Source organism: Raphanus sativus, chromosome 6 (assembly GCF_000801105.2).
Source record: "Raphanus sativus cultivar WK10039 chromosome 6, ASM80110v3, whole genome shotgun sequence".
In the NCBI taxonomy this organism is placed as follows: domain Eukaryota; kingdom Viridiplantae; phylum Streptophyta; class Magnoliopsida; order Brassicales; family Brassicaceae; genus Raphanus; species Raphanus sativus.
The window spans coordinates 47,040,193-47,064,611 of record NC_079516.1 but is presented as its reverse complement, the minus strand read 5'-3'; the positions used below and the strand labels follow the sequence as shown (position 1 = coordinate 47,064,611).

General features: G+C 34.6%; 5 protein-coding genes and 2 pseudogenes across 5 annotated transcripts; 2 read left to right on the top strand and 5 right to left on the bottom strand.

Annotated features, from left to right (window-relative positions):
• Positions 1-317: 317 nt before the first annotated feature.
• LOC108808670 (putative receptor-like protein kinase At2g30940) lies at positions 318-2,294 on the bottom strand (annotated as a pseudogene).
• A 612-nt stretch (positions 2,295-2,906) lies between these two features.
• Positions 2,907-3,953, bottom strand: LOC108808667 (F-box/kelch-repeat protein At4g38940-like). The gene has a single exon (XM_018580781.2). It carries the CDS (start codon positions 3,951-3,953, stop codon positions 2,907-2,909), a length of 1,047 nt encoding a protein of 348 aa, XP_018436283.2.
• Positions 3,954-8,825: 4,872 nt separating this feature from the next.
• On the bottom strand, positions 8,826-9,997 carry LOC108809764 (uncharacterized). Its single transcript, XM_018581911.2, has 3 exons — positions 9,568-9,997; positions 9,281-9,469; positions 8,826-9,163 (listed from the first exon to the last, which is right to left on the bottom strand). Exons 1-3 carry the CDS (start codon positions 9,856-9,858, stop codon positions 9,068-9,070), a joined length of 576 nt encoding a protein of 191 aa, XP_018437413.1. The 5' UTR covers positions 9,859-9,997; the 3' UTR covers positions 8,826-9,067.
• Positions 9,998-12,879: 2,882 nt separating this feature from the next.
• Positions 12,880-16,624, bottom strand: LOC108806994 (actin-related protein 2/3 complex subunit 1A). The gene is made up of 16 exons (XM_018579220.2): positions 16,520-16,624; positions 16,354-16,485; positions 15,910-15,998; positions 15,681-15,757; positions 15,520-15,614; positions 15,314-15,383; positions 14,924-14,993; positions 14,682-14,755; positions 14,553-14,595; positions 14,329-14,410; positions 14,104-14,192; positions 13,919-14,004; positions 13,693-13,756; positions 13,426-13,532; positions 13,237-13,295; positions 12,880-13,155 (listed from the first exon to the last, which is right to left on the bottom strand). Exons 2-16 carry the CDS (start codon positions 16,421-16,423, stop codon positions 13,085-13,087), a joined length of 1,146 nt encoding a protein of 381 aa, XP_018434722.2. The 5' UTR covers positions 16,424-16,485; positions 16,520-16,624; the 3' UTR covers positions 12,880-13,084.
• Positions 16,625-17,457: 833 nt separating this feature from the next.
• LOC108806955 (probable 2-oxoacid dependent dioxygenase) lies at positions 17,458-19,041 on the top strand. Its single transcript, XM_018579172.2, has 3 exons — positions 17,458-18,077; positions 18,205-18,526; positions 18,598-19,041. Exons 1-3 carry the CDS (start codon positions 17,566-17,568, stop codon positions 18,847-18,849), a joined length of 1,086 nt encoding a protein of 361 aa, XP_018434674.2. The 5' UTR covers positions 17,458-17,565; the 3' UTR covers positions 18,850-19,041.
• A 776-nt stretch (positions 19,042-19,817) lies between these two features.
• LOC108808674 (F-box/kelch-repeat protein At4g38940-like) lies at positions 19,818-20,900 on the bottom strand. Its single transcript, XM_018580787.2, has one exon. It carries the CDS (start codon positions 20,898-20,900, stop codon positions 19,818-19,820), a length of 1,083 nt encoding a protein of 360 aa, XP_018436289.2.
• Positions 20,901-22,688: 1,788 nt separating this feature from the next.
• LOC108811161 (1-aminocyclopropane-1-carboxylate oxidase homolog 1-like) lies at positions 22,689-23,330 on the top strand (annotated as a pseudogene).
• Positions 23,331-24,419: the final 1,089 nt, after the last annotated feature.

Below are 24,419 nucleotides of genomic sequence, written 5' to 3'. Positions count from 1 at the left end.
TTCGTTTATCCCCAAACATATTTGTATACAAGTCTTGTTGTTTAATAAAATATCATATCACAATATAAATTATTTTACAACAATCAGATAGAGAAAGGTTTCAAAAAAAAAAAAATCAGATAGAGAAGAATAGAGTACAATTGAGTGTTTAGTGTGAGTGTGTGTGTGTGTGTGTGAGTTTTTTCTAATTATAATTTGATTTGATTGGTTTTTATTTATGTATTTGCTTTGATTTATGTGGTTTTGCTGAGTGTTTGTGAAGGTCTTTTTGTTCTGTATTTGTTGTGTTAGATGCAATTAATTATGTCTCAAAATATGAATTGGAAGTAGAATAGAACAAAGGAAGTTTAGTTCAAAACCATGGAGCTAAGTGATAAAGAAAGAAATATAATGGGCAGTTGCATGATCAGATATGATGCCAAAGAAGGAGGTTGAAAAGTAGAACAATGGATTTTATTGGCACACGTCCTCAGGCGACTGTCGTTACAATGCCTTGGGATGGTAACTCCAAAACTAGTAATCATCTATTGTTGGCTTGGGATTCATGTTCCGATGATACTGATTGTAGAGACCTCGCGTGACCTGGTAACCTTCTGAGGCTTACGTACTATTGCCTGCACCAGAGACAGAACATAGTAACGTGAGCGGACAAAGAGATGGACTCTGATTTTAGGTAGCTTCGGGAACAAGCAACAAAGTAAAAGTTTCATCAATTACATTACTACTCAGCAGCAAGTCATGTGGCTGGAGCATGTGAATCACATCTCCCATTTTAGGTCTCTGCTCTATTTCAGGATCGACACAGCGCAAGGCAATCAAGACAATCCGTTTGAGTTCTTTTAATGTTGGAAACTCCGGGAGGCTAGGGTCAAGAACATCTACTATCTTATGATTCACCACCATCTCTTTGATCCAGTCCACCAAATAAACCTGAAAAGAAGCTTAATTAAGAAAGGTACACCACATATAGCAAACGTTTTGTGCTAAACTATGTGTTATGTAGACTCTTACATGTGGTGAGCTTTGGTCTTCAGAGACTCTCCCGGAGACAAGCTCCATTATCAAAGTCCCGAAGCAATGAACGTCGATTTTCTCGTCCAGGTTATTAGGCGAAGGAACAAAAGTTGAATTCGTTGGACTATCATTGTGACTTGGGATAGCTAGTATTATAGGGTTCCATTGATAATCAAGAAGAATCTTGCTCGGTCTTATGTATTGATGAGTAATTCTTGGTTCAAGGTCTTCATGAAAATACGCCAGTCTGTAACACACAAAACATAATGATACAACAACAAAAATGACATGGATTTTTGAAATACCAAGAGAAGATATCAAACCCTTTTGCTACTCCTTGAATGATCTTCATCCTCTTACTCCAGGTCAGAGGTAGGTTTTTCCCTGAAGATCCATGAAGCCATTCGTGCAAATCTCCTTTCTCAACATACTCGTACACAAGAACCCTAAAATTTATGCAGACTTGTGAGTCAAGATTCCAACGCAAGCCACACATATATATATATATATATGTATATACCTCTCGTCTCCTTCAATGCAGTATCCAAGGAGTCTCAAAACATTCTTATGTCTCACGTTTGCAATCATCTCAGCTCTTGTTATGAAATCATTGTCTTCATACCTGATTTTATTTTACTCTCGTCTTATATCAAAATATCAGGATTCTAAGACAAAAGAGTTAAAGAAGTAAAAAAAACCTTTGATAGATGGGGAAGAACCGTTTGACAGCAACAGGGACTGTACCCATCAAGACTCCACGATACACCATTGAAGACTCTCCTTTAGCAATCAGATTCTCGTCTGCAAAACCATCTGTCACACCCTCTATCTCCATGAACGTAAACACGGTGAAGCTTCCAAAGCTGGTGCTGGTAGAGGAGAAGCTTCTGGTGTAGTAGGGAAGATGAGCAGAGGACCATCCAACATGAGAGGAGATTCTCCCGCTCTCTATATACTCGGGGCAACGGTTGTACGGGTTATATCGTCTGTCTTTGTTTAAAGGAATATGTGACAAAGGGAGACAAAGCTTTGATCTTAGTCTGAATGGCTCTTGTCTACATCTTCTCCTGTGAAAGATGAAACATAAGGAGACAAAGACAATGAAAGCGAGGAGAAAAGCGATGGAGGCGGAAGCTGTGATGAGGATCCATAGCTTGATGCCGAAGAAAGAAGTGTGTTGAGAGAGTTTGTGTTCGATCAAGTCTGATCTTTGTGATGATATGATTCTGTTCATAGCTATGAGTCTTTGTAGTGATAAATATGATGAATCGGGAGAGTGTGAAACAGTAAGATCTCTAGCCAGTTGAATCAATATGTTATTTTTAATCTTTTTGAATTTGAACTGTGTTTTGAAAGAGTCTCAAAAGATTTGGTAGTATCCAAAGATGTAGCAAAAGAGGTTGCTTGACTGTATGATACAGTCTGTATCACACCAAATATTGAGAATTTTTAGGGGTTAGAATCTTACATCTCATGGAATAATAATTAACGTGAAACTCAACAATAAATAAAACTATTTCCCAGAAATTAGTTTCTTATAACCATAAAGATTAGGATGATATAGCATTCATTTACTCTTCGTTCCCTACCCTATCACAATGTGTTTGAATTCCCTAGATAGCTAGCATATTACAGCTTCTATGCTGCAGATTAGATGTATGATTGAATTTAGTCTTGTTAAGTGTTTACTTTAGTGCCAAACGTTTGGCACTATATAACGTGGTTGGTTTAGCATGTTAGCGTGATCCAGAAAGCTTTTAACCTTTTTATGCCTTAGTAGCTGCAAAATTTTTGAAGCCGAATCTACTGTCTCTCTTAAATGAGACTACAAGCCCGTTAAAATTTGAACATAATAAACTAAATTATTTATGTAATGAAAGAGAGTTCATGCATCAAACCATAACAGCTAGACATTTCCCAGTTCCAAAATTCCCAGTCAAAACAAGATCACACCACTCAACTTTACCCCAAATCTGCCCTCCTTGACGTCTTTCCAGCGAAATCTCCGCACACCAAATCCCACTTGGTCTTCTGAATAGCAAAGCCAGATTCCCACCATAATTCACAGTATGTGACCACCTTGAAGATATTGGCGCAGCCAACAGTTCTTTCAAGCCTTCCACCACTCCCCAAGACTTCTGAATTGGATCATAAGCTCTTAAGGTGTTCACGAACCGATCACGGTAGTACAATACATCATCAACCACACATGCATTCTCCCAATAGGTAGAATTCGGCATATAGTCTGTTTCCCATTTACTTTCCTTTGGGTCGTACACATAGCTTCCATAACAATCCATTATGCATATTTTATCAGCCATCACCACATAAGCGTAGCTTCTTGTGAGAGCTTTATTCATCTCTGGCGTAGTCATCACATGCTCCCACTTTTGTGTTTCTGTATCGAACACCAGCATAACCTTCTCTGGGTAAGGACTATATCCAATTACATATATTTTCCCGTCGATGAAGCAAGCGAATTTACAAACCAAAGGAACAGGGATGCTTGGGAGGGGTTCCACCGTGTGAGATCTAGAATCCATGCTTAACGCATTTGTCGTCATATTTTTATGGTCAATCCCACCAAACACATATATTCTCGAACCTACTGCCACAGAGCTTTCAGGGTAACACGTAAAGGGAATCGTCGAGGGGGCACGGACCAAGCAGTGACTGTCGTTGGCTTTCCGGCAGAGGATATACCAATGGTTAAAACTACAGCTGTATATGTCATAGACGGCAACGTAGAGACAGTGCTGCGTGGAGGCCAACAAGGATCTTCTGGCGTATATCTCAGGCGAAACAACAAGTGATCGAAAGTGTTTGGAAACAAGGGAGAGTTTTGGATATTCGAATCTTGACAAACGCGCTAAGATGTCAATGATTACATCTTCAGGAAGTGAGGGAATAATCAGAGACGACGGTGGTTTGGAAATCATCGACAATCAGCCAGATCACACAAAGAACACAAACTAGAATATAAGCTCAGATAAACAATCACTGCCTGCCTCCGGGAACGCAGTGTATACCTAATAAGAATTATATTATTTTTTTGTAACATAATAAGAATTATATATATATATATATATATATATGTTTTTTACATAAGTAAACAATCTTAAATAACCCTTTTCGATAATGTAAATTTTGAATTTATTTTATTCATTAAAATATTAGATGACTACCTAACTTTTTAACATATATCCTCCTTTTAAATAAAAATAAATATATTTTTATAACTGCAGATATTTCTTGTTTACATTTTTTTTTGTAAATGACATTTTTTAGATGTCATTTATTTCTATTATTTTATTTATTTAGATTTTAAAGGTTCTTTTGTTAGAAAAAGTTCCTTTTCTGTTGACAAATAAGTTATTTTCCTTCTTTTTACTTTTCTTTGACGTCTTTCCTTTCTTTTTGTATGAATATTGAATTTGGGTTTTATTTTGTATATAGAAGAGTCTTGTTATCTAGTTACGTTGAGAAACTTTTTTTTGAATAAAAGCTTTGAGAAACTTATTGTGAGTGTTTGTTTAGCTAGGAATCCGTCATTCATCACAAAGGAAATTACATTTTTGGGGGTTTATTGGCTCGTACACAACTTCTTGAAAACAATCAAGACTCAACAGGATTATCAACAGAAAAGCAAAACAAAAAACAACGAAAATTAAGATGGACACAATAACAAATCAAAATATATAAAAAAAGCGAATACATAATCAAAAGTTGTTTTGGATATATAGGTTCTTTCTTCTAGTGCTCTGTCCTTCCTTCATGGTGAAATGCATTAGCCTTTCATTTTGAAGCAGATGTCTTGAGAAGATCAAGAACTCCACAACAATTTTTCCACCACGGCGTCGGCTCTGCCCCACGCTCACTAGCTAACAAAGGCTGCAAGACACACATTAAATTTGTCAAAACATAATGACATTACTATCACCTACTAAGAGACAATTTGAGTTTCTTTGAGTTTTGAGAATGTAGAGAGTTTTGCTTTAAATCTGTGACCTGATTGTCTGTGGATATAGGAACGTCTCGGCTTGCCACGGTGGTGCTGCTCGATGCGCCAGCAAGCAGCGTCAACGATCTTGGAGGAAATATCAGTCCTCTTCTCCTCCAAACCATGAAGCAAAGATTTGACTCCTATACCTTTCATTGTCCACTACATCTCTTGCCTAAACACACAAGACCGTCATGTTACAATATTTTTTTATCTTTTTGAGAAAACATATATGTAAAAAGATGTGAGAGTGATAAAAAAACAACAACCTATGTTGACACATTAGACACTTTCTCTGGTGCTGCTTCAGCTTCAGTCTTGATCGTTTCAGTGGAGGCTGCAATGGTTTCTCCAGCATCGGGTAAAAGACCTCTGGACAGCTTATATGCTGCAGATTATAACTGAATTTGGTCTTGTTAATTGTTTACTTTAGTGTCAAACGTTGGCACTATATAACGTGGTTGGTTTACTATGTTAACATGATCCATTAAACTTTAAACCTTTTATGCTTAGTAGTTGCAATTTTTTGAAGCGTTGTATCTAGTCTTTCTCTTAAATGAGACTACAAGCCGCTCGCGTTGTAGCTGTTGAGTAGAAGATAATAAAATTAAATTAAAAACACAAGTTATATATGAAGGAGAGTACATGCATCAAACCATAAGAGCTAGAAATATACTAATTCCAAAATTTCCAGTCAAAACATGATCACACAACTCAGCTTTACCACAAATCCGCCCTCCTCCAATTCTTTTCAGCGAAATCTCCGTACACCAAATCTTACCTATTCTACTGAAAAGCAAAGCCATATTCCCACCATATCTCACAGTACGTGACCACTTTGAACCTATTACCTCAGCCAACAATTCTTCCAAGCCTTCCACCACTCCCCAAGACTTCTGATTTGGGTCATAAGCTCTTAAGGTGTTCACGTACCGATCATGGTAGTACAGTACATCATCAACAACACATGCATTCACCCAAAGCTTAGAATTCAGCATACCGTCTGTTTCCCATTTACTTTCCCTTGGGTCGTACACATAGCTTCCATAAGGATACCATATGTATATTTTATCAGCCATCACCACACAAGCAAAGCTTATTCCGCGAGCTGCCTCGATCTCTGGATTAATCATCGCATGCTCCCACACTTGTGTTGCTATATCGAACACCACAGTTACATTCTTTTTGCCACGATAGCGATGTCCAATAACATATATTTTCCCGTCGATGAAGCCAGCGAATGTACAAAGCAAAGGAACAGGGATGCTTGGGATGGCTTCCACCGTGTGGGATCTACAATCCATGCAAAACGCATTTGTAGTCATATTTGTTTGGTCAATCCCACCAAAAACATATATCCTCGAACCCACTGCCACAGAGCTTTCAGGGTAATGTATAGAGGGAAGCGGCGAGGGGGCACGGACCAAGCAGTGAATACCGTTGGCTTTCCGGCAGAGGATATACCAATGGGAAAGACAAGCGGTGTCTATGTCAAAAAGGGCAATGTAGATACAGTGATCCGTGCAGGCCAACAAGGATCTTCTTGCGCATAGATCAGGCGAAAAAACTAGTGATCGAAAGTGCTTGGAAACAAGGGAAAGTTTTGGATAGTCGAATCTTGATGATCGCGCTAAGATGTCAATGATGACATCTTCAGGAAGTGAGGGAAGAACTAGAGACGACGGTGCTTCTGAGGATTTTTCATCCTCTGCCTTTGTTTTGGAAACCATGTTAAAGATTGACAATCAGCAATCACACAGAGAACACCAACTAGAATATAAGTTCAGATCAACAATCACCGCCCCGTGCAAGAGACAAAAGCAATGCCTAGGGTTTAACAAGAAGCTTTCCAATAAGAAAACAATCTTAATTTAAAAAAAAAACAATCTCTATTTTGACCCAAAAAAAAGGAAAACAATCTTTATATAACCATTTTCTTTTAATAATGTAAAATTTTGTATTTTTTAAATAAGTATTTTGCATTTATTTTATATTCACTAAAATATTAGATGACTACTTAACTTTAACTCAACACATATCCTCTTTTAAAAAAAAATGAATTACATCTTTCTTATTTCCTATATATTTTTAAAGGTCACTTATTTCTGTTTATTTAATTTATTTTCATAAAATATACAGTATGTTGATATATCATATAAAATTGGTTTATCAATGTTAGTAACTAATTTGAAATTAATATTAATAAAGTAATTTCTATAATATTATTTAAAAAGTCATTGTTACATGCAACGTTTGGATTAATGTTTACTAAGGTTAATCACAGAATTATTTTTAATATAACTGACTACACAATTTTTTATAAAGTTAAAGTTACATACATATGTACAAACATCATCTATTATAAAATAAAAACAATCACCCAAAACATCATATATATATTGAAACAAAAGGAATATCTTAATTGTATAACATGATTTCTTTATAAAATTTATAAATTTTATATATTTATTGCAGGTCGCACTACACCTAAACGAACAAGACCTTTAGGCTCAAGAAGAAGTCGGCCTAAGCATATTCCTTAAGTTTTGCGGCATCCAACAATCTCACCCATTGACGAACAACTGTTTTTATTTTACTTTTTGCTTTAATTTTAACGAATGTTTCATATAAATTAATGGGAAGCTCGACTCTATAATTACAAAACAAATCATAACTAAATATCTAACTAAAAAAGTATCTCTATTATTTTTACAATCTGTACTATATTACTCTTAGTATTAACTAATCAGGTTAATAAAAGATCAAAATACTTACTTTCCATTTTTTCTCACTTTCTTCTTCTTTGAATATCAATTATTACCGCTCTTCTTCCATCCCACCATTTCTTCGATTATTAACTACAGTCGTTTTTCTTTTACAATACGATCATCTCCGTTTTTGAAATCTACAAACCGCAACGGCATTACATTCGAGCTTCTTCAATTCTCTACTTCACAGCACCAGTGCATGTCAGATTAGTTGAAATACATATATACTATCCGTTTGTTACTATTGTATTTTACTAATGCTTTATATTATATACTATTTACGTATTTTGATATTTATGTTAGGGTTTGTATTATCTTTAGTGATTAGCGTTTTGAATTTAGTTTATAGAAAATCTAGATTGGTTGAGGTAAGCATTACCTTCTTGCGTATAGATCAGGCGAATCAACTAGTGATCGAAAGTGCTTGGAAACAAGGGAGAGTTTTGGATAGTCGAATCTTGATGAACACGCTAAGATGTCAATGATGACATCTTCAGGTAATGAGGGAAGAATCAGAGACGACTGTGCTTCTGAGGATTTCTCATCCTCTGCCTTTATTTTGGAAACCACCGACAATCAGCCAAATCGCACGGATAACACAAACTAGAATATATAAGCTCAAATCAACAATCACTGCCTGCCTGCGGGAACAAAATAATTATGAATATAAGTCTTTTCCATAAGTAAACAATCTTAACTAACCCTTCTGATTCCCTAAAATATTAGATGACTACTTAACTTTAGTTTAACCTATATCCTTTTTAAATAAAAATAAATATTTCTTATTTATATTTATTAAAATGACATTTATTTCTATTATTTTATTTTTTTCGATTTTAAAGGTTCTTATGTTAAAAAGCTATTTTTCCTGTTGACAAGAAAGTTGTTTTTCCTTCTTCTTACTTTTATTTGACATCTTTCCTTTCTTTTTGATTGAATATTCAATTTGGGTTTTCTTTTGTATATAGTCTTGTTTCTAATTACGTTGAGAAACTTATTGTGAATGTTTGTTTAGTTTTTAGAAATTCTTTGGAATCCGTCACTCATCGGTCATCACAAAGGAAATTTTACATTTTTGGGGGTTTATTGGCTCTTACACAACTTCTTGTAAACAATCAAGACTCAACAGGATTATCAACAGAAAAGCAAAACAAAAAACAACGAAAGATGGACACAATAACAAATCAAAATATAAAAGAAAGCAAATACATAACCGAAAGTTGTTTTGGGATAGGTTCTTCTTCTAGTGCTCTGTCCTTCCTTCATGGTGAAATGCATTAGCCTTTCATTTTGAAGCAGATGTCTTGAGAAGATCAAGAACTCCACAACAATTTTTCCACCACGGGGTAGTCTCAGCCCCACGCTCACTAGCTAACAGAGGCTGCAAGACACATATTAAATTTGTCAAAACATAGTGACATTACTATCTCCTACTTAGAGACAATTTGAGTTTCTTTGAGTTTTGAGAATGTAGGCAGTTTTGCTTTAAATCTGTGACCTGATTGTCTGTGGATATAGGAACGTCTCGGCTTGCCACGGTGGTGCTGCTCGATGCGCCAGCAACAGCCTTGGTAGCAGCGTCAACGATCTTGGAGGAAATATCAGTCTTCTTCTCCTCAAGACCATGGAGCAAAGTGCTGAGTCCTTCTATACCTTTTGAGAAAGCATTGTTCACTACCTCTCTTGCCTAAACACACGAGACCGTCATGTTACAATATGTTATATCTTTTTGAGACAACATACATGTAAAAAGATGTGAGAGTGACGAGAAAAAAAAAAACAAACCTGTGTTGACACATTAGAGACTTTCTCTGGTGCTGCTGCCGCTTCAGTCTTGATTGTTTCAGTGGAGGCTGCAACGGTTTCTCCAGCATCGGTTACAGACCTCTGGACGGTTTCCGCGGAGGCCGCAGCGGTTTCTCCAGCCTCGGTTAGAGAGGTCGTGACAGTTTCAGTGGAGGCCGCCACGGTTTTCTGAGCATCAGTTAGAGAGGCACCGACGGATTCAGCGGTGGCTGTAACGGATTCTTTGACTTCGCTAAGAGCAGAAGTTGCCTTCTCCAAGAGCGATGCCATTTTTCTATCTGCTGATGCTGGAATATTTGTGAGAGAGAGGAACGTATATTTATATAACAAGCAAGTAGAATATCATCGTAGATGGAGAGGAATGTGAAACCAAGTGAGCTGTTAAGAGGGCCGTTTCAACGCCTCCAGCGAAACAACTAATGAGAATCTCACAACGTGACTTCCTTTATGAATTCTTGATTTTGTTTGACAACAAAATTTATACGCAACATTATTATAAAATTTATAACTATATGTATCAATCATAGTCAAGAGTATAATAAGGATATATTTTGAGGAAATGATTGGGTTGCATTATCTATTGAAATAGGTTTGATGATTGAGGTATGAAGTTGTCCTACATTTTCAGTTGTATTGCCAGCTTCTTAATTCACATTACCAACTATAAGACAGCTCCTAATGCCCCACTCTTTTCTATTCTTTTCTTTTCTTCTTTACGTATATAATGTGAATATTCACAGCAAAGTTTGAAACGGTATTGGTCACTACTGTTGTTATAACGGTGCGAACACGGTTGGTACACAACATTAATTGTGATTAGCGTGGTGCAACTTAAAATGTTGGATATTAAATCAAATTGGTTGGGCAAATTAGTATTAGTAATTGTTTACACACTGTTTTTTTTTTTGTTTCCAAGAAGTTTGGATAAAAATAAAATCTTTTACTCTAAGAAGAATAAATTTTAGTCTTCACTTAGATGGGAATGAGATTTCTCATATGATGGTTAGGGGTTGACACTGAGCGTATAATACCGTAAATTTCGGTTTTGTGATTTTTTGTAGTGTTACAGATATTTAATTTTTTGATTTACTTTGTTTCAGAAAAATATGAATATCTGGTTTTTCGGATATCTATTCGAAAAATTTATAGATATTTGCGAATATTTACAAATATTTACGAATATCTCGTCAGCTTTGTTCAATACAAGTAAACCTAAGAAATCTAATAGAAGTTTGTTTTCAAAAAATAACGTTTACATAATATAAAACAAAAAGAAAAAATTAGTGAAACTATATATATGTTCAATACATTTTAGAAATTAATTAAATATTTTTTATAAAAATAGAAAAGTTTGTTTTATAAAAAAATTATATTTCTTTATTATTTTGATACTTCTATAAGTAATTTTAAGTGAACTATTAAATTTATATGGTAAAATAATAGTTGAATATAATTATACATTTGCAAGTCTCTAGTTAATTGTAGATATACTTCTATTTGTAAAAGTACAGAGCAAAGCTAATATTCAACATTGGAATTTTTACTATTTGTAATTTGTTTTTTTTTTTAACAGATATTGATTTTTAGTATTTGTTTTGTATCAATAACTTACGAATATTTGGATTTTTCGGATCAAATCGAATGAATAATGAATCGGATAAATTTAATAGATAAAATGTACAGACCTAATGACGGTGGAACCTTTGTTTGAAAACTACTACTCCATGGTGTAAGAAATACATACTAAAGTCGAACAAAATTCAAAAGGGATCTTTCAAAAAAGTTTTTCCATAAAAAAAAAGAGAATATATGAAGAAAAAATCAAAGTTTATCCACTTAACACTTATCAAACTTTTAGTTGTTGATATTTTTTAGAGAATAAAAAGAAAATATTGTTGAAAAAACTGAGATCATTCGTAATGTACATCTTAAAACATTACAGGCTTTTAGTAGATGCCCATATTATTCGCTGTAGCTCATTATATCTCTCAGCATTTATTGTCTTTAATTTATTTTAATACAAAACTAAACATACCTAAATCGATTTATTCCAAAGCATGTATAATAAATTGAATCATATTGTTACATTTTCATCGAACCATTTCAACCATGTGTTAACAAAAGACATACTAAAGTAATCAATTACACATCCTAATTTGGGACATCATTAATCAAGATCCACTATCTCGAGGTAATCGTTGTTAATTAATAGTGGTTTACTAACCGGTTTAATATGTGTTATTAGATTAGCAACCATATAACTTTATAAAAATGTCTAATATATGTTGTAGTTTTACTATTTTCAAAATATATGCACTAAAGTTTCACTGACATCCACCAACATGTAGATTATCGCCAAAGAAACATACACGTAGCCTTCGATTCCAATACGAAGTCCATTGTTGAGTTTACACACCGCCACTGGTTGACCATTGATGTAGCAAACTTTAACGATGTTTACTGCATGATATGACAGTAAAAATGATCCAGGCGATGTGATATAAATATTGGAATATATATCATAACATAAGTATACTGAGAAGATATTGTAAAGTTTCAACATAAACTTTTTAGAATAAATACGCCATAAATATATATCATTGTAATAAACATATTTTATATGTAGCAATAATATTCTTAAAATCTAGCATTCAAACAAGCCAAATCTTGCCTGAAATACATTCAAACAAACCAAATATTTCCTAATTTCATAAAGTTATAAAATGTTGTGTAGAAAATAACAAAAAATACTCCTGAAAAACTTGTTATGATATTACAACGCGCTTCAGTTGATGTAAGCCAATTCCCTCTCCCATCAATACTGCTTTATGTTCAGCTGACTGAAACACTACAAAAAAGAAGTACTTTACGTCTCTAGATGTGGATAAGAAGGATTGTTCATCTCGTTCTCTTAGTAGATTGTTTTCTTATATAGACCTTGCGGTAGAAATGTTAAAACATGAAACTATGGTTTGCAGGTTAAAGAGATTGCTGGATTTGTATACAAATCGATAACAGGAAGATGGTTATTGTCAGAGGACATAAGCGTCAACTTCATCGCTTACAGGACCAAAAAAGAACATGGAGAGTTATAATAATCAATCGTTCAAGCTGTGCATCTCTGGCATATCTGCTTTAAGAAGATGTGTAGTACATGACAGTAGTTAGATGGAATAAGTGAGAATGACCAGAGTAAACAACTTTTAAACTTTAGTTGTCTTTTATTCATCAGCAGATTTTGTTATTCATTACACTTAATATCATCGGAGACGAGATTCACTTTTGTTGATATAACTAAATTCAATCAATCATGAAGCATTGAAGATATTACAAAGATCCAGAGGCAAAGGACATAGCTCAACACTTATTAATGCCCTCACACCAATTAAAATAAGACCTTTTATTATTGTAGTTTACAAAGTTGAAACAATTACGAAATTAATGGAAAAAAAAATTAATCAGTGACTTGTGATCCATCTTTGTTTTATATATGTGTTCAATAAAACTGATGGCCAAGTTCTTCTTGCATGTTCTCTAGATCCCATATGGCTATCTTGCCATCCAATCCTATAAACAACAAACCGATATACCAGCAAATGAATCGGCAGATTCCATGAAGGAATATGTGAGTTCTAATTAGTGACTGACCTGAAGTGCTGAATCGCATTACTTTAGGACTCCCAGCTTTGCTAAGAGGTACAATGGAACTACAAGTTTCAGGTAAAGTTACAGGTCAGGCTCTGTCAGAGAAATGGAGTGGAAGAGTCAAAGCAAAACTGCCTTGCAGGTGATTCTGTAAAAGCAAAATTAACTCAAGACAAGACAGTATTTTCTTACTTTATGCAGTTATCATGAACACCTCCACGTGATTTAGAGGACTCGGAAGCTTCGTTGGCTGTTGTAGCCTTTGACTGACCGTAGAATTTTGTAAATGCTTCCGAAAACTGAAAACATAAACATAATGAACACAAGGTTAAATACAAAACGGAACAGATAATGCCAAAGGATTGAGGAAGACTTCAGGAATAAGCTTAAGTTTCACTTTATATTATATACTATAGGGATAATACCGAACATATATAAGAAACAAGATTTGATATGTACCTGCGAACTATAACTGGCACCCGAGGATGCCGCTTTCTTCTCTCCAATGTATCTAATAAAGCTCCTACAGACCAAAAACTAAAGCTTAGAACAATGTGTGTGGATCATTATAGAAGTAATTATCTGGCCTGTGACCTAAGCATAATAAGAGGTTGGAAAGATTCAGTTGTCCTCAAATAGCTAACAAGAGGAGAAACTTTAAGAATAAAGGTTCTAAGTTACACACCATATTCCAGTATCATCTGCAGCAAATACCATCGGGTTGCTGTCATAACCAACGCCTATCACCATTTTCTCAGAAATAAAAAGAACCTGAAACAGAAAGTTCCCGGTAGATATATCAGTTCAGGACATAACACGCGGAGAAAACCAGGTTCTCAAACGTAAAAACAAGGGTGGATGCTGACCCACATCACGAAGCGGCAAATCTCTAAATGCAACGCTTTGGGCTAAAGGAGAAGGACCAACGTCATCAACAAAGTAAATCATCGAGCTATGACCTATACAATAATACATATACATCAGAAGGTAGGTAGACACAGGATTGTAAAAATAACGTAAACCAAGTTGAAACATTTTATAATATCAGTAGAGATCGCTATGGACAATCATCTCAAGTGTTAAGAATGTTCTGACCTACATACGCTAAGGTGTTTCCACTTGGAGACCATTTCACACCAAAAGCCCAAGAATATGAAAGGTCAAGCTGAAGAATTTGCTGTTTTTTAACAAAAGACACAGCCGCAAAAAAAAACTCTCTAGTATTAGACGAGAGAGTGGGGAGAACATATATATATATATATATATATATATATATGGCATAACCATTAGTACAAGTAAGCCTGCCATAGAAAACAAACCTCCCCAAATTTAGATTCCGCTGGTGAGCCTGCTTTTGGATCCCTGTATCATTCCAGTAAGAAAAGAGAAATAAGAAACTGTTCCACCACATCTGCAAAAAATGGAGATGTTCAAGTAAATGCGCTTACTTTGTGTCAACTCCTTTGATGAATGTTGAAAATACCCGACATTTTCCATCCGTACAAGTCGTTGCAAGAAGAATCTATAATGCAAAACAGACAATAAGAGAACACAACATCAGAGAAGTATTCTAGTAAACCATACAATTAGAAGATTAGCAAGTTTATGGATTTCTATTTTTGGTGGATAAAGCATCTATAGAAAGACTTAGCTACTGAAATACAACGAGGTTGTGTTGATTGCAACGCACATTATTAGGATGCCAAGCAACACTTGTGACTGAAGATTCATGCCGTTTCCGGATAAGTTTACTGACCCACCTGAGAACAGTAAAAGACCAGGTAATGTCAGCCTACCAAAAACCAAAACTTTATACGAAATATGAAACTTCACACATTCAAGATATTTCCAACACATGTATCCATTTCAGTATTTCACAATACAAATCACCCTGCCAGTACATACCACAGTATCCACCAAAAAGAAAGTACAATAAACAAGTTACACAAGAGATAACCATAAACACCATTCATAGCATAAAAGCAAGGCAACATGCCAAAGAAAAATCCATGATTAACAATGAGAATATAAGATGAGAAGAAGAAGAAGAAGAAGAAGAAGAAGAAGAAGAAGAAGTTACCAGTTATTCTCTTGCTCATAATAGCATATACACACAGTTTTAGCACCACTTCCAACAGCAAACTTGTTCTCTAAGAGTATTTCACAAAAAAAAACAAAGTGGATTAGAAAGCTGTAGAAATACAAAGAGAAGTACATTACATTACATGTTAACTAGAAAATGAATCTAAATAACACTCGTGGCTTTTTTTGATCTGATACGTTTACCTTTTGGGCTCCATTGGACGCAAAGTGCAGCACGATTTAGTCTGAGAATAACAAGAGTTGGTACCCATTCACCTCCTTCCAGGCTCCACACGTACCTTCACGAATTCCAAATTCAGTATAACGAACAATGAGAAGAGTGAGCTAACAAGATTGAAACTAACGAGTTCCTGTCATGGGAAACAGTGACGATTTTGTTGGAGTTTGAGCTCCAATCTATTCCAGAAACAATTTGGTCATGCTGCAACAATTCAAACACAAAAAAGAAAAAAGAAAAAACATGAAGTTGTTGTATGGGAGAGATTCAAACTCTCTGTTCAGTGAGAAAAAAAGGGTGTAGAATCCCGAAGAAGGAAGTGCATGCTCATTCGTGCAGACAGTAGAAAGGTTCACCTTTTCGAGGACATGTAACCTCTCCCACTGGTCTTGTGATGATGATTTATAAATATGAACTTCATTGTTGTTAGGACAAAATGCAACCACTACAGCAAAAAAACAGACACACATAAACTGATTTATTATATGCTTTGAAAATAAAAACAAAAAAAGCATTGGATTCATCTGTTTAGAAAAAGATCATCAAAACTAATGTAAAACCACTTCATACCAACTCTCTGAAGCCTAAACTACTAAGCATATTATACAAGTAGACATAGAAACGATTCAATCAACATTGTGATTTCCTTCTTTAAGCAAGAGATACCGAGGCAGACAGACAGACAGACAGACACATGTCGGAACAAGGATTTACCAGAAATATATCAACTTTACAAGAAAAATTTTAATTGCTTTCTTATCAGCTTTCCGAAAAAAGGAAATGAGGTTAGAAAACATTACTGGAGAGATCAGGACTCCAAGCATGGCAAGTGATCGACTCTGCGAACCGGTGAACATCCACCACAGCCATGATCCTTTCTTTACTCCACTTTTCTCAGATCGATGGAAACTTCGATGGCGAGATTGATTGGTGTAAACTCCGATGAGATCCGGAGGTCGATGTCACTCGGAGACGTGAATCCAAAGAGAGAGAGAGAGATGTTGTTGTTTTGTCTTTTGCGCTAAGGCTATGTTAAAAATGAGACCAATTCAATTTTACCTTTTCCCCAAAAACAAATGATGTTTTTTTTCTCTGCACAAATATTTCAACTTTCGTAAACTAAAAGAATAAGAAAAAAAAAAGAATGAAGAGTTCGACCGACGCTTTTTTTTTTTTGCTAAATTTTGGTGCACGACACAAGTTTTTTTTTACACTAATACTTCGCTAAAATTTTAGAACTACAACCGGTAAACAAAGATCAACATCAATCAAAAGAAAGCCTAGACAAAAAGATGGATAAGCCAAGATGGAAAATCAACAGCTTGAAATAGATCTTTCATTATCACACTCCTAACGATGAGCTTAGCACCAATAATATTCTGATGAGAATGGAATTGAACTTTCCAATCAACAACAATATATTGCAGCCAAGCTAATAATTGGAAGGAATAAAACTTGAGTGATGATCAAGCTGAAAGTTTAGAGATAGTACTAATGAGATCATGATCGTCACTAGCGAAGATGATAGCATTAAAATGAAGATTTTTCTTACTCTCAAATTCCCGATTCCAGCTTTCAAAAAATGCTTCAAACTTACTAGAGATTTCAACAAAAGATCTTTTACCATTCATTAAAACATTACTTTAACTGTTCCGAAGGATTCAAGAGATTCCAACAATAGTTATTCCAATTTTTGCATGTCATCAGTTTCTTCGTCGTAAGAAAATATATATATGTATCAGATGTTTTGTCCGCAATAGTTTTTCTTTTTTATGTTATTTTATGATTTTTTGAATGTTTCAACTATTATTAACTTAAAAACATTATTTTGGGATAACAAACGTCTAAAACGTATGTATTATGTTTTGTCGGCTGTTGTACTCATTTCTAATAATATTCCGACAGCAACAGGCTATTATAGTACAGAGAGGCGCATCGATGGTAAGGCAAAACCTCTAAAACGTTTTGTCTCTTTGTTCTGTTCTGAACACACACACGAAAGGAAGAAGAAGATGGAAGCGAAATATGATCGTGCTAGTGAATTAAAAGCTTTCGACGAAATGAAACTCGGAGTAAAAGGTCTCGTCGACGCCGGAATCTCAACGATCCCTCGTATTTTCCACCACCCGCATCTCAGTTCAACCGACCGAACTCCACCACTTCCCTCCTCAACGATGAAGATCCCAACAATCGATCTCGGAGGTGGCGTGTTCGAGTCAACAGCCACGCGAGAGAGCATCGTCTCGAAGGTCAACGAAGCGGTGGAGAGATACGGGTTCTTCCAGGCAGTAAACCATGGGATACCGATTGATGTTATGGAGAAGATGAAAGATGGGATTCGTGGGTTTCACGAGCAAGATCCAGACGTGAGGAAGAAGTTCTATAGCCGTGACTACGCCAAGAAGGTTACTTATAGCAGCAACTTCGATATCTATAGCTCTGCATCTGCGAACTGGAGAGATACTTTAAGTTGTTTTATGTACCCCGTTGCTCCCAAAACAGAGGACTTACCTGCGATTTGTGGGTAAGAGAATTTAAAAATCCCAAATATATTATTAATAAGGTTTGAATGTGTATATATATATATATATATATATATATTTATTTGAATGAATTATGTTTTGTTTTATATATTGGTCTTAATGTTATAGAGAAATCATGTTGGATTATTCAAAGAGAGTGATGGAACTTGGGGAACTAATCTTTGAGCTTTTATCAGAAGCTTTAGGGCTGAATCCTAACCATTTGAAAGAGATGGATTGCACAAAGGGTTTGTTGATGCTCTCTCATTACTACCCGCCTTGTCCTGAGCCTGATCTAACTTACGGCACAAGTCCACATTCAGATAGATCTTTTCTCACTATTCTTCTCCAAGACCTCATTGGTGGGCTTCAAGTTCAACAGGATGGTTATTGGGTGGATGTTCCTCCTGTTCCTGGAGCTCTTCTCGTCAACCTCGGAGATCTCTTACAGGTAATTAGATTAGTTTTATTGTGAATCAAATCATAATCTGTACTCATATATATGAAACTATGGTATTACAGCTTATAACTAACGACAAGTTTTTGAGCGTGGAGCATAGAGTTTTGGCTAACAGAGGTGAAGAGCCTCGCATTTCTGTCGCCTCTTTCTTTGTGCATCCTTTACCGAGTTTTCGAGTATATGGACCGATCCAAGACCTTTTGTCTGAACAAAATCCTCTCAAGTACAAAGACACCACCGTGACTGAGTATTCAAAAAATTACATGGCTAAGGGACTTGATGGTAAATCTGTGTTGCTTCAGTTCAAGATCTGATAAAGACCGTTTTCTAAGGGTTTTTTCACTTGATTTCTCTGTATCTTATAAAATAAGTTTATTGCACAATCAAACAAATAAAGTATGTTGATAAAAAAAAAGTATGTTTAGTCTAAGGCTATTATACAAATAGTTGTTGTGGATCCGGAAAATGTGGATCCGATCGTTTCTTATTATGCTGTTTTGGAATCTCACCCCAACATGTCACATATCTTTTCATGCACTCCACACATATTCAAATATATGGACTCATTAGAAAGCTTTTTATCCCCAAAAAAACATACACAAGTACATTGAGCTAAACCTAGCTATTTATAATCCTCATCTTGTAGTAGCTTAACGATGAGGATTTTATTTCCCTAAATCAGACTTGTGTGTTTCAATTACTTTTTCATTCGTTTATTAATTTTTTACTTCCATCAATTCTATCAGGAGCCTTAAACCTAGCTGTTCTGCAAAAAGCACACCTTTGGGAAAAAAAAGTATAGACTTAGGTGTTCTTAGTATAGTAATTTGCTGGTAGCATTTAACATGCTAAAAGTACAAACTGATTCGAGATGCCAAGTTCTCTGGATTTCGTTTCGTCTCTAAAAGAGGATTTTAAATTAAAATTTTTAATTGCTACTGGCTTTATGTAGTTCCAAATTTCAAATGTCAATAAAATCTCTTTATGTATAACCACATCAAAACAAGTTATACATCATCACATATAGCTTTCCTTCTGGTTACACGATTTTGCCTAACCATCACACACAGCTTCACCTAACTGAAACCGAGAACTTAAATGTAGCATTACAAACTTAAATCCCAAACCAATAGTGTTACCATCTGAACATTCAGATGGTCAATTATATTAATGAAAAGAGAACTCACCAAGGCATTTAGGTGAAGCTGGACATAATAATCAATTTATTTTTTAAAAAATAGTAAAACACAAGTTATATATGTAATGAAAGAGAGTTCATGCATCAAACCATAACAGCTAGACATTTCCCAGTTCCAAAATTTCCAGTCAGAACAAGATTACACCACTCAACTTTACCCCAAATCTGCCCTCCTTGACGTCTTTCCAGCGAAATCTCCGCACACCAAATCCCACCTGGTCTACTGAATAACAAAGCCAGATTCCCACCGTAATTCACAGTATATGACCAACTTGAAGATATTGGCGCAGCCAACAATTCTTTCAAGCCTTCCACCACTTCCCAAGACTTCTGAATTGGATCATACGCTCTTAAGGTGTTCACGTACCGATCACGGTAGTACAATACATCATCAACCACACATGCATTCTCCCAATAGATAGAATTCGGCATATTGTCTGTTTCCCATTTACCTTCCTTTGGGTCGTACACATAGCTTCCATAACAATCCATTGTGTATATTTTATCAGCCATCACCACATAAGCGTAGTTTCTTGTGAGAGATGCCTCCATCTTTGGCGTAGTCATCACATGCTCCCACTTTTGTGTTTCTGTATCGAACACCAGCATAGCCTTCTTTGGGTAAGGATCGCAATATCCAATAACATATATTTTCCGGTCGATGAAGCCAGCGAATGTACAAACCAAAGGAACAGGGATGGTGGGGATGGGTTCCACCGTGTGGGATCTACAATCCATGCAAAACGCATTTGTCGTCATCTTTGTATGGTCAATCCCACCAAAAACATATATTCTCGAACCTACTGCCACAGAGGTTGCTAAATTGTTATTCAAAACGGGAAGCGTCGAGGGGGCACGGACCAAGCAGCGACTGCCGTTGGCTTTCCGGCAGAGGATATACCAATGGTAAAAATAACAGCTGTATATGTCATAGACGGCAACGTAGAGACAGTGCTCCGTGGAAGCCAATAAGGATCTTCTTGCGTACATCTTAGGTGAAGCAACGAGTGATCGAAAGTGCTTGGAAACAAGGGAGAGTTTCGGATAGTCGAATCTTGATAAACGCGCTAAGATGTCAATGATGACATCTTCAGGAAGTGAGGGAAGAATCAGAGACGACGTTGGTTCTGAGGATTTCTCATCCTCCGCCTTTGTTTTGGAAACCATTGACAATCAGACAAATCACGCAGATAACACAAACAAAAAATGAAAATGCTCAAATCAACAATCACCGCGGTCGCGGTGCAAGAGAGAAAAGCAATGCCTAGGGGCTAGGGGTTAATGCGAAGCTTCCCAATAATAAGAAAACAATCATATATAATCCCTTTTTAATAATGTAGATTTTGTATCTCTTTTTTTTTTTCAAAAGAGAGTAAATTTCGTATTTTTATACATTAAAACATTAAATATCTTTAACTCAACACATATCCTCTTTATTCATTTCTTAAATATCTTTTGTATTTTATTTATATTTTGTCAATGCCATTTATTTATGTTTATTTTCTTAAATATATCTTTCGTGTTTTATTTATATTTTGTTAATTCCATTTATTTATGTTTATTTAATTTATTTTCATAAATACATGTAGATTTATCATATAAAATTGGTTTATCAAAGTCAGTAATTAATATGGAAGTCAGTAATTAATATATATATATATAAGAAAATATTTATTAGTGGAAACCAGCATAATTTTATTTAGTATATATATATATATATATATATTTCATAATATGATATCATAAGAAAAGGAAAGTTAACAAACATAAAAAGTTACATTTCTTTTTAAAAATAATTCTAAATAACATATTTTAAAAAAATTAATAAAAATATTTTCTAATAGAAATTTATTTTGTATGATAATTAAAATAATTTAAATTAACATTAACCGAAATATCTTTGTTGAACTAGATACATACTATAACTAATATTACTTATAAGTTTTATTTATGTTTTGCATAATAATTATTTTTGTTAAATTTTAACTTTTGATTTACAGTTTTATACCTTATCAAACTGCATAAATAAAAAATCTATAAGATATATAAAAAATTAATATTTTACTTTTATAACATGATTTTTCTACAATAACTAGGAGTTTTCCAGCGCCAAGCGCAGATATAAAAATTTATATAAAAATTTTAAAAATATTTTTATATAAGCATATTTTCAAGTTTCAGTATTTAAATTTAAAATTTAGTTAAAAAGTAAAATCATAATGTATTTTTTTTAGTTTTATTTTTTTCAAGTTTACTTTAACTTTTTAATTTTATTTTATTTAAATTGTAATAATAATAACTAAAATTTTATATAGTTATTATATTCATATTATATTTTATGTAGTTAACTTTTATTTTAAATTAGTTCTAATAAATATATACATTAATATAAATAACATATATAAGTTGATAAATATATAATTATAACTACACTTATTTTGATAATAAAAATATGATTCATAAATTGATGAAAAAAATAAATTCGTAATTATTATTTTATATATATAATTATACTATTTTAATATATATAGGAAATCTATTAATATTACAACGTTTCTAAAATCTTACCAAAATGGATATTTGTAGAAAAATAATACTTTTGATATAAAATTTATTAGTTATTACTATATTACGAAAATTTGTCAAAAATATGAATCCATATTTAGAAAATAGCCATTACCGTATTTAACAAATCTTACCAAAAACATAAATCTTAATATAGAAATTTGTACATGTCACAATTAGATAAATTTTAATATAGAAAATTGTACATGCCAAAAATATGAATCCATATTTAGAAAATAGTCATCATTTTTTTGGTTGAGAGTAATTGTAATGATGACACATATACAAATCAGTTCTCAAATATAGTCTAGGGGATCCAAACTTTTTAATTGATATTGTTAATAAGGTTTGAATGTTTTATATATTTGGTCTTGATGTTATAGGGGAATCATGTTGGAGTATTCAAAGGGAGTGATGGAGCTTGGGGAACTAATCTTTGAGTTTTTATCAGAAGCTTTGGCTGAATCCTAACCATTTCAAAGAAATGGATTGCACAAAGGGTTTGTTGATGCTCTCTCATTACTACCCGCCTTGTCCTGAGCCTGATCTAACTTACGGCACAAGTCTCCATTCAGACAGATCTTTTCTCACTGTTCTTCTCCAAGATCACATTTGGTGGGCTTCAAGTTCATCAGGATGGTTATTGGGTGGATGTTCCTCCTGTTCCTGGAGCTCTTCTCGTCAACCTTGGAGATCTCTTACAGGTAATTAGTTATTTTTTATTATGAGGTATATCTTTAAATCCGTACTCATATGTGTGAAACAACTTTGGTATTACAGCTTATAACTAACGACCAGTTTTCGAGCGTGGAGCATAGAATTTTGGCTAACAGAAGTGAAGAGCCTCGCATTTCTGTCGCGTCTTTCTTTGTGCATCCTTTACCGAGTTTGAGGGTATAGTGACCGATCAAAGAGCTTTTGTCTAAACAAAATCCTCCCAAGTACAGAGACACTACCGTCACTGAGTACTCTAGAAATTACATGGCTAGAGGACTTGCTGGGAAATCTATGTTGCTTCAGTTCAAGATCTGATAAAAGCTGTTTTCTAAGGGTTTTTCCACTTGATTTCTCTGTATCGTATAAAATAAGTTATTGCACAATCAAACAAATAAAGTGTGTTGTAATCCGAGGCTATTATACACATAGTTGTTGTGGATCCGATCGTTTCTTATTATGCTGTTTCGGAATCTTTTCATGCACTCCACACCTATTCAAATATATAGACTCATTAGAGAGATTTTATCCCAAAAAAAAACATACATAGGTACACTGAGCTAAACCTAGCTATTTATAATCCTCATCTTGTAGTAGCTTACGACTGATTCGAGATGCCAAGTTCACAGAATTTCGTTTTGTCTCTAAAAGGATTTTAATTGCTACCGGCTTCATTTAGTAGTTCTAAATTTCAAACGTCAATCAAATCTCTTATGTATAACCACATCAAACAAAATATACATCATCACATATAGCTTTCCTTAGCTACACGATTTTGCCTAATCACACACAGTTTCACCTAACTGAAACAGAGAACTAAATGTAGCATTACAAACTTAAATCCAAATCGATATGTTACCATCTGGACATTCAGATGGTCAATTAGATTAATGAAAAGAGAACTCACCAAGGCATTTAGGTGAAGCTGGACATAATAATTAATTTATTTTTAAAAAAGATAAAACACAAGTTATATAAAATACGATGGAGAGTTCATGCATCAGACCATAACAGCTAGAGACTTCCTAATTCCAATGTTTCCAGTCAAAACATGATGACACCACTCAACTTTACCCCGAATCTCCCTTCCTTGACCTTTTTCCAGCGAAATCTCTGCACACCAAATCTTACTTGCTTTACTGAAAAGGCTTTACTGAAAAGAAAAGCCATATTCCCACCATATCTTACGGTATACAAACACTTTGAACCTTTTGTCTTAGCCAACAATTCTTGCACGCCTTCCACCACTCTCCAAGACTTCTGATTTGGATCATACGCCCTTAAGGTGTTCATAAACCGATCATAGTAGTACAATACATCATCAACCACACATGCATTCACCCGATGCATACAATTCAGCATATCGTTTGTTTCCCATTTACTTTCCTTTGGTTCGTACACGTAGCT

What these genes read in the sequence shown, in the direction of transcription:
- LOC108808667 (XM_018580781.2), bottom strand. Translation starts at nt 3,953, where the DNA reads ATGATTTCCAAACCACCGTCGTCTCTGATTATTCCCTCACTTCCTGAA.
- LOC108809764 (XM_018581911.2), bottom strand. Translation starts at nt 9,858, where the DNA reads ATGGCATCGCTCTTGGAGAAGGCAACTTCTGCTCTTAGCGAAGTCAAA. An exon ending in TCTCTAATGTGTCAACACAG is followed by an intron (nt 9,470 to 9,567) that starts GTTTGTTTTTTT and finishes TCGTGTGTTTAG; the next exon opens with GCAAGAGAGGTAGTGAACAA. An exon ending in CTATATCCACAGACAATCAG is followed by an intron (nt 9,164 to 9,280) that starts GTCACAGATTTA and finishes TGTGTCTTGCAG; the next exon opens with CCTCTGTTAGCTAGTGAGCG.
- LOC108806994 (XM_018579220.2), bottom strand. Translation starts at nt 16,423, where the DNA reads ATGGCTGTGGTGGATGTTCACCGGTTCGCAGAGTCGATCACTTGCCAT. An exon ending in TTGGAGTCCTGATCTCTCCA is followed by an intron (nt 15,999 to 16,353) that starts GTAATGTTTTCT and finishes TTTTTGCTGTAG; the next exon opens with TGGTTGCATTTTGTCCTAAC. An exon ending in GTTTCCCATGACAGGAACTC is followed by an intron (nt 15,615 to 15,680) that starts GTTAGTTTCAAT and finishes GAATTCGTGAAG; the next exon opens with GTACGTGTGGAGCCTGGAAG.
- LOC108806955 (XM_018579172.2), top strand. Translation starts at nt 17,566, where the DNA reads ATGGAAGCGAAATATGATCGTGCTAGTGAATTAAAAGCTTTCGACGAA. An exon ending in GACTTACCTGCGATTTGTGG is followed by an intron (nt 18,078 to 18,204) that starts GTAAGAGAATTT and finishes TTAATGTTATAG; the next exon opens with AGAAATCATGTTGGATTATT. An exon ending in ACCTCGGAGATCTCTTACAG is followed by an intron (nt 18,527 to 18,597) that starts GTAATTAGATTA and finishes ATGGTATTACAG; the next exon opens with CTTATAACTAACGACAAGTT.
- LOC108808674 (XM_018580787.2), bottom strand. Translation starts at nt 20,900, where the DNA reads ATGGTTTCCAAAACAAAGGCGGAGGATGAGAAATCCTCAGAACCAACG.